This window comes from Ursus maritimus, unplaced genomic scaffold (assembly GCF_017311325.1).
Source record: "Ursus maritimus isolate PB19 unplaced genomic scaffold, ASM1731132v1 scaffold_29, whole genome shotgun sequence".
Taxonomy (NCBI): domain Eukaryota; kingdom Metazoa; phylum Chordata; class Mammalia; order Carnivora; family Ursidae; genus Ursus; species Ursus maritimus.
Window position 1 is genome coordinate 30,299,129 of NW_024425452.1, and position 9,787 is coordinate 30,308,915.

A 9,787-nucleotide genomic window follows, 5' to 3' on the forward strand; every position below is an offset into this window, starting at 1 on the left:
GCTATTTAAATTTTAATAGTAATAAATATATTTATATGTCGTTACCGATATGTTTCCCTTAAAGTATTAAATTTTGCAACCAATTTTGAAATTCAAAACGGTTTTTCCTTTTTCCCTGCTTCTGAATATGTGTATCATTTACTTTATGTGTGATCAACTATGCATTTGCCTTTGGCACGTCTAAATGGCCCTATTTCTGGATGTGTCCACAAGATAAAATAATAATGGACTCAATAAATATCTTGACCAGGAACCAATGCTTGATGTGACTGAACTCTTCTAAGACAGTGAAATGGGCAAAAAATAAGCAGCCAGTGAAAAAGGAATTCAACATTTTGATTTGGTTTGTTATCTTCAACACTGATTTTTAAATTACTCAGGAGACTAACATCATATTTCAACATACTAGGTACTGTGAAAGCAGACAGCTAAAATGGTGTTTATTTTAGTCACCATTTCCAAATTGTACCCTGCAGGAAAGTGGAATATATTTAACTTCGGTGTAAACAAAAGCGGTGTTTTAGGTAGAAAATACAGGAAAAGAGGATCGTTTGATAACTGATTTGCCAAGGGAATTTTAATGTTATATGGAGATATTTTTAAACATATTTTTTCTTTGAGAAAAAAACAACCTTGTAAAAATGCACCGTGTTAAAGCTTATGTTCCTTCAAAAACACTACATTTGTTATTCAGTTGTTGAACACCTACTTCTAGAACGGCAGTTAATTAAACATGCAGGGTGAAAACTACCCGCTCCCTATCCACTGCGTGTGCCGTTTGTCCTTCTACGAAATGGAAGCATGGTGTTTATCAAATAAGCCTGCTATTGCACTATAGTTCTCTGAATACCTGAAAATATCATCGTTCCAATAATGAACACCCACTGACTGTTTTACACACGCCAGGTGCTATGCTAAGTACTTTGCGTTCACCATCTCATTTAATTCCACCGACAACCCAATGGGGTAGAACATACCTGTATCCCTGTTTTACAGACAAGAAAATGGGAGTCTTAGAGAATTAGGAACTTGGAAGTTTAGGCTGAAGTTAAGCAATGTCCCCTAAATCATATTAGTTAGTAAACAGTACACGTCAGAACCATACCAGGCTACCTCCTCACCAAGTTATGAAGTAACTAAAGCTACTAGTTGCTTCCCTTGAAAACGATTCACTCGTGCGCGTGTTCAACGAATAGTTCTACCACCTGTGCTAGGGGCGTGGGATGTTAGAAACACCACAACCATCAAATATCTCATGCTCAAGTCAAATTAGGAAGATTACGAAGTTAATTCTAAATTAGGTAATCAAATAAGGTGTGCTAATTTAGAAACATGGTGCTTGTCAGACAACCACCTTTAAATACAAGAGGGTGGTTGGGGCGCCTGGGTGGTGCAGCCATTAAGCGTCTGCCTTTGGCTCAGGGCGAGATCCCGGCGTTATGGGATCAAGCCCCACATCAGGCTCTTCTGCTAGGAGCCTGCTTCTTCCTCTCCCACTCCCCCTGCTTGTGTTCCCTCTCTCGCTGGCTGTCTCTGTCAAATAAGTAAAATCTTTAAAAAAAAAAATACAAGAGAGTGGTTAAAAAGAAAGGCATAAAGGCCACGAAGTCACTTAATCTTTACTAATGAGGGAGGGCTATTATCGCACACAATGTAATCTCAACTGCAAACAGGCCTTGACTTTAACTTCCTCATACTTCAAAGAAAGCAAGACTTCACAGAAAATCCAGTGACAGAGCACCTTTAATAACAAACTAGCACTGATCTCCTGAGATTTAAAAAAAAAAAGAAAAAAGCTATAACCTCCAACCCTTTTAACCAAACAACTTCTTGTCAGTGTTTTTTTCTTTGGACATGTGGTCTGGCCAAACCTTCGAATTCTCATAGCCTTTCTTGTGGCTCATTATCATTTCTTGCCATGAATTATAAGTACTTACATATGTATATTACCTGCCCTATCAGATTAAAAGATCCTTAAAAATGAGGGCATCTACTTATTCACTTCAAAAAGGGTTGGGAAAAAACACAATTCACTTATTTTCCCAACAGGATGGTACTCTGCATAAAGGTGATGCTCAATAAATGTTTATTTAACATGAAATAAATGAATCAATGAATAAAATGTACAAGCCTGTCATTTTGCAGCCTTTACTCAAACATAGGTACCATATCAATATTAACTCAATTAAACTCAGCAAGCATTTATGGATGGCATACTACATGTACTTAGGTCCTTTCATAGTCATACTGGAAAACTCAATATGGATAAGAAGGCTATTCATCCTAAATTGATTGACAGCTTCAATTCAATCCCTATTAAAATCATGGGAGGTATTTTTGCAGAAGTTTATAAGCTGATTCCAAAATTTATATGGAAGTGCAAAGAATGTAGTAGACAAAGCAGTTTTGAAAAAGAACAAAGGAGAAGAGTGATACAACCAGAATTCAGATCTTACTATAAAACCATAATAATCATGATAATGTGGTACTGACATAAGGGCAGACTTATAGACAATGGAATATAACTAAGAACCCACAAAGAAACCTTTACATTTATGATGAACTGGTTTTTCACAAAGGTACCTAAGCAATTTAGTGAGAAAAGGAGGGTCTTTTCAACAATTGGTGTTGGGAAAACTGGCTATCAACATGCAAAAACAAAAAACAAAACCAACGGGACAGTGACTTTAAACCCTTATCTCACACTAGATACAATATTAACTCAAAGTGGATCACAGACCTAAATATAAGAGTGAAAACTATAAAACTTCTAGGAGAAAATATTTGTGATTCTGGATTAGGCAAAGATTTATTAGACATGACACCAAGTGGATTTTTATGAAAAGTAAAAAAAACTTCTGTTTTTCAAAAGGCATCATTAAGACAAATTATTTTAAAAAGTCACAGACTGGGAGAAAGGATCTATAAACCATACAGCTAATAAAGGACTTGTATTTAGAACACTTAAAGAACACTAACAACTCAATAAGACAAACAACCCAATTAAAGAATGGGCAAAATATCTGAATAGACATTTCACCTAAGAGATAGATTATGCTGGTAAGTCCATGAAAAGATGCTCATCATCATTAGTTATTATGGAAATGTAAATTAAATTTATTAGAATAGCTGTAAGCATAAAAAGTGACAATACCAGGATGTAGAACCCTGGAACCCTCATCCATTGATGGTATGTACAATCACTTTGGAAAACAATTTGAAGGTTTCTTAAAATGTTAGAAACAGACTTTCATACCACCCACCAGTTCTGTGGTTAGGGAACTTCCCAAGAGAAATGAAAATATGCCCATCAGAGACTTACATATCAATATTCACGGTATCGTTATTCATAATAACTGAAAACCAGAACAATCCAAATGTCCATCCATTTGTGAAATGATAATCAATGGAGTATCTTTGGGAACAGCAAAGAAGGAAGTACTGATTCATGATACAACACGTATGAACCTCAAAAACATTATGCTGAAAGAAACCAAACACAAAAGGCTGCGTATTGTTTGATTTCTTTTATATAAAATTTCCAGAAAAGGCAAGTCTATAGAGTCAGTAGATTAGTGGTTGCCTGGAACTGGGGTGGGAGCAGAGACTCGACGCAAACAACTTGAGAAACCTTTTCATTGTGATGGAAATGGTTCAAACTGGATTATAGTAATGCTATACAACTCTATAAATTTATTTAAAATTACTGATTTGCATACTTTGAATAGATGAATGGACATTATAGTAAGTAGATCATACCTCAAATATGGCCTTTTTTTTTTTTTTTTTTTTTAAGGGAAATTAGACTCCCATCCGCACTGCTTGATAATTGCTAGACTGTCAGTGTCATCCAGCACTTGGCAGGATACTTACAGTCCTTTTTACCAGATTGGCTTTAAAAAAATCACATCTCCCTATTCTTAATAGTATACATTTCTTTGATCTCTAGCAAAACTGAACATTTCCTCTATTTGAGTCTGCTATTTCCTTATAAGGATACACATCTTTTCCATAAGGACATGGGAAACTTTTGTCTTTTTAAAATAGCAAACTTTTTTCAGTGATACGTGATACAAATACCTTTTCCCAGTTTTTCATAAATTTTTAGATTGTGTTAACAATGGGTTTTTGTCATACTGAAATATTCATTTTTATGCAGTCACATCCATCTGTATTTTCATTTACAGAGTCTGTCTCTGGTGTTATGACATGTGATATTCTTTTGAAACATTAATCAGAAACCTTGAATATTGTTAAGCATCCCTTGTGCCAAACCCAACATTATTGGGCCTCTTCACTTTAAGAAAAGAGATAAAACCTAATATCAAATTTCAAAGCTAGAGGCAGACAGCCTTTTCTTCCTTAAGCCTTTGAGTGTAAAGAGATACTAATGTTTATACCCCAAATTCATGGAAAATTGCCTCACTGAAGAATTTCTGATGTGATACACTAGACATTTCCAATAGCTCCAGTGATGAGGTACGGGGAAAAAAAAAGAAAAAGACGTGAAAATGTTTGCTGTTACTAATCATGCCAGGACCATGACTCTAGGCCTCGCTGGCTGATTCCTCTTTGTAGAATATCATATCATCACATCATAACGTGACCACGGCAGGCATTCATGGATGTCTGACCAGAACAGCCTAGAACTCAGTCACTCATGATCTCACCACCACCTCCATTCATGCATATTATCATTTTCCCTGCTATTCCACTCACTACTAAAAAGTGGTGGGTGAGCCACCACTTAGCAAACTCAGAGATCTAATGCTAACTAAGGAACTCCTTACTGTTGAGTGCATATTGCTTCAAAAAATTCTACCACAGTTATAAAAAAAAAAATTGGTTTAATATAACTATCATATGCAAAGATATAGATAAAACAAAGATATGATTAAGAAATAAAACAACATTTTATATTAATGTGGATATTATGGCCTTTAAGTTGTATAACTGAGGCCTGCTTATATTAAGATAGAATCAGAAGAGGCATTCAAATGCCTGACAAAAGAAAATGACTGTTTTTCTCTGTATATATTCGAGTCCTAGCTACACTTGCAAGATCAGCCCAAATTCAACTTTCTTTCCCTATCAGTCCTATTGCGTTTAGAATCTATACCTAAACTGTATATTCTGGAACACACACATACAGTCTTAATGTTGATTCAAGTGCTTTGTGCCTGCTACTCTTAACACCTTCAGCGAATTAAACATAAGCTCCATGAGAGCAAACTATGCATCCCCATGACACTAAAGCAGTGCTAGGATTCCAGCTCTTACTCTGCAGAACCTGTTTAGGCAAACAGGGGTTCATTAAATAACTTCTCTTGATTTCTGGAAAAAGTTGAAAAAAACGGGCCAAGATGGCACTTAAAAAAAATTATTTTAATGTAGAACAGGCAGTCCTTTAGTCAAGAAAAATAACGCGGAGAATGTAAATGCCTTAGCAGGTACCCTAGCTTTATAGCTCTCGAGTGCTAGGCACAGTTCGCCTTCAGTTCTTTTCTTTGCATCTAGGCAGGCTTTACCTAATGACAGGGGTTTCCAATGTAAGCTCCAGTGACCTCCAGGATTCCATGAGGCAGCTCTAAGGTGTGATTGATAGATGGGATGGCCGTGGTAACTATGTTAAATTTGTGGCTGCTTCTGTCCAGGTATCAACTTTAGGCTCCAGGTATAAATGAAGAGCTTTCCTATTAATCAAGGACAGGTTTTCCATCTCTGAGGAACACGCTGATGTCCTGAGGGATGACATTCAGGTGCTTGGACGCAGGCCTGCCCCTAGTCCCAGGATGCCTGGCTAGCTTCTTCACAGGAACTCCCGCCTTCCGGAGAAATACAACAATAACCAAAAGCCAGTACTGTTCTTTTCTTCCCTTCTGTTTCCTTAAGAGAGGTGGACAATGAGAGCAAGTAAAAGTAATGGTTTCACCAACTCTGGCCCTTCAACAACAACAAGGACTCCCGCAGATCAGGGTCTATTGTAATAATGGGTTTGTGCACACCTAACTTACTGTTCATTTAAATTTGTTAATAATTCTCAGGAAAAGGGATGGCACGAATTCACTCTATAACTCATCTCTTGATGATTGATTCTTTTGACTCTACTAGAATTCCCAACCTAGTCATTAAACCTCAGATAAATGGTGAAAATGGTGTCATCATTTTAAATACCTTCGTTCTAGTAAAACAGGCCTGGAAAGCAATATCATAAACAAATTTAAATAATGAATCTCAACTATTACTACTTTTAATATGCCATCCATCTTCTCAGGTTCCTAATCTCTTTGCATTTCCTACATTCGTCTTGACCCACCCACCACTCCATCTTTGGTACTAGCTATTGGTTGGTGAAACGCTGGGTGACTCAGGTCTTTAAACCCTAGTTCAATGGCGTTAACGCCTCTGAAGGTGTGCTGAGGAGTAAATGAAATAATACAAGTCAAACTCTTCCCACAGTGTGAAGCACACAGTATGTGCACAATAAACCCTAAGATTAAAAAAAACAACAACAAACTTTTGTTGTATTTTTTAAAAAGTGGAGGAGACAAGTTCCCATCAAATTCTTAGTAATGGCAGATAAGGCAAAAGCTTCCGTATTTTTAAAACTTCAATATTTTAAAATAATGCATTCAGGGACACAAATCAGGCCGTAGTCTTTAACTGACAAAGCAGGATATTATTTGTAATTTTGACTCAAATTTAAGACACTCACTGGTTTACATTCCTGGCAGGCAGTGGGAGGGTGCAAAGCATTTTCTTAGTTACAGCCGCCACACACCGGTTTTCTCAGTGTGGAGAAAAACCTTCCCCACTCTCCCTCCCCGGGACAACTACCAGTCGCGGTCGGACTCCGGGGGGAAACATGCACCGCGGAGCGAGATACTTCGTGTCCCGGGCCCGCGCGGAAGGGGACGTAATAGTCCTCAAGGAGCTGAAGCTGAGACGAAAATGTGCCCAGTTCCCTGTGAGTACCGACGGACGCGGGAGCACGCGCACCCCGCCTTTCCCGACTGAGTGTGGGCTTGGGTCGCCGGTGTGGACCCGGTGGCCCCTGCCCTTGGCCGCCACAGTGGGCGCCACCGGCGCTGTCCCGTCCTGCGCGTGGCGAACTCCGCCGCTCCCGCCGCGAACTGCCAGCAGGTCCCGGCCGCCGGGCCCCGCCTGCGCCGTCCCCAGCCCTGATTGACACGGGAGTTGGTACATACGGGTCTGCAGCGGAGGCGAGCAGGGGGTGAGTGCTATTTTAAACATGGCTTTCCCTTCCCTTGGCCTCAGAGCCAAGGCGGCGCGCCCAGCCGTGGACTAGGCCCACCTGGGAATAACCCCAACATCTGCCCGACTTATTTATTTTTTTTATCTCCTCGGCATGGACTTGTTTTTCCCCCAGTCACTGCTTTCCCTCCACACTAATCACAACCCGGCAGTTTCAAAGAGGAAACTCCCCTCCTGGAAGGGGGAATGGAAAGCTCTTTTGCTTCTTGTTGTTCGAGGTGGAAACCATTCCAGCTAGCATGAGTTCAAAAAGAAGGGAAGCCGCGCCGCTGGAGAGAAAGTAACAGTCAGAAATCGATGAGGACAGAGGGAGGGAGAGAGGGAAGGAGGAATGTCCGCAACAGGCATCTGAAAACAAGCGTGGAGAAGCCAAGAGATTCGCCGCAAACCCCTAGTTACTACCAAGCGCATTCCGCGCAATCCACCGCAATGACAAGATCTGCTATAAGCACAATTTGAAGGCCTTTGAAATCTTTTTTGGTAAGACTTACCTTTCTCTTCGGCATAATGACTACGTTCGTGCAGCTAAAAAGTAAAGCAACGGGCTGGAACTGCAGACGCCGCCGCTGGATGCCGCCGCTGCAGCTGCTCACGCGCAGGGCACGGCGTAGCCCGGCCTCTCCGACCTGCACCTCCGCGGCTCCCTCCAGGGGCCCTCTACTCGCTCGCCTCCCCGCTCCTCCAATGAGGAGCCCCGGCAGCCGGCCGCGAGGCCCCATTGGCTGCGGCAACATTCTAAATTCCACGAGGGCACGCCCACCTCAGCGCACACGGTAAGCGCTGTTGTAGTTTCCACTTCACCGAAAAAAATCTGCCTGGTGACTGAGCATGCCCAGTTCAACTAGTAACCGCCAAGCCACACGGTCCTGGAGTTTCATTGTTTTGCTGCTCCCTGTTTGGATCCTGTCAGTAGGAACAGTGTGGGCCTTTATAGTCAGGAAAAAGAGTAAGATTGGACATACCAACTTTATAGTGTAAGTATATGCACAGCAGGCACCTGATACGTTTCCTACCCTGTAAAGGCTTGTAATGAATATTAGGTCATGGAGACCTTTAAGAGTGAGAAGATATCCTGTTCTGGGAGAGTGTGGCAATTTCTAAGGGTCTCAGTTTCCCCTTCTAGATATCTAGTGACAATAATCTCTAAAGTTACTTAGCTTTAGTTTCCTAAAATCTGTGATTACAAATCACTCACTAATTCAGCCAACTTCAAACTAGGCTTGAAGATGAATAGGATATGTTTGTTATGGAAATTAGAAAAAGAATGAACAAGGTCAGAACAGATTATTTTATATTTGAAACATATATTTAAATAAATACATTTAACATATACATAATTTAATGTTTCTCAGAGTTCTGCAAGGCATTAAGCTGACATTGCAGAGACACTTCTGAATTTATTTTATAAGATCAGTTTTACCCTGATAACAAAACCAGTGTAAAATCTCAAAGGAAAAGAGAGCTATGGACCAATATCCTTTATAAACATAGACACAAAAATCTTGAGCAAAATTTTAGTAAATCAAACCCAACAACATTTAAAAGGGTAACACATCATGACCAGTGAGGTTTATCCTAGGAATTCAAAGTTGGTTTAACATCTGAAAACTAACCAATGTAATTCATTATATTAATAGAATAAAGTAAAAAACCAATATGATCATATCAGCTGATAACAGGAAAAGCACTAGTGAATGCGTAAGCAAACTGTGGTAACCATTTACAATAGAACAATACTGAGCAATAAAAAGGAACAAAATATCCCTACATGAACGAATGCCAAAAACAAGATGCCACATGAAAGAAGTCAAGTACAAAAGACCATATTGAATAATTTCATTCTTAAGAAATTATAGGAAAAGCAAAATTAGGCAAGCTTAGTTTCATAATCATATTAGAAGGCAAAAGTTCACATCATAGGAAAATATATTGAAGTCTTACACCACAAACATGGTTAAATCCATTTTGGTCATGCAGAGGCTGCAAATATGCATTAAATAATGTCATCAAGTAGTTAATTTTAATGCTTGGCTTTTTTCATTATTAATTTTCAAAGTAATGAATTGACATCCTAGCAAACTCCTGAAGTGGTCAATGACTTCCTTTTTGTAATATCTTTAGGAACTCATGGATTTTTATATATTTGATGTGCTTCAACCCTATTGCCATTATTACTATTTTTTTATGCTCATATTGCCCTAGTATGAGATCTTTTTCAAGCTGATGTTTTTGACAGATTTGTCTTTGATAGATTTATTGCTTTCAGGCATTCAGTGGATCACAATATACTCAAAATAACTTGGATAAAACCAGTTCTTTGCTTGAGAATTGGATAAAAACTTTGAGGTTAATAATTTTACCATAAAAATAATATTTATAATGGAGTTGTCCCGGAAAAGAATTCATTTGCAAAATTTTTGGTGGTTAAAAAAAAAAAAAAACGCCAGTGAAGACATTTTTAATAAGATATGTGTGCGAAGGATGCTGGGTAGCACTTGTAATCTGGGTTGAA

The 9,787-nt window shown here is 39.0% G+C and overlaps 1 protein-coding gene across 5 annotated transcripts in view; it reads right to left on the minus strand.

Moving 5' to 3' along the window:
- The window catches only part of HMGN3 (high mobility group nucleosomal binding domain 3), a 30,740-nt gene extending 22,716 nt beyond the window's left edge, over positions 1–8,024 (minus strand). For all 5 annotated transcript variants that reach the window (XM_008684852.2, XM_008684849.2, XM_008684848.2 and 2 more), the window contains exon 1: positions 7,767–8,024. In XM_008684852.2, the coding sequence (XP_008683074.1) occupies positions 7,767–8,009 (243 nt within the window). In that variant the 5' untranslated portion in view covers positions 8,010–8,024. The remainder of the gene's footprint in view (positions 1–7,766) is intronic.
- Positions 8,025–9,787: the final 1,763 nt, after the last annotated feature.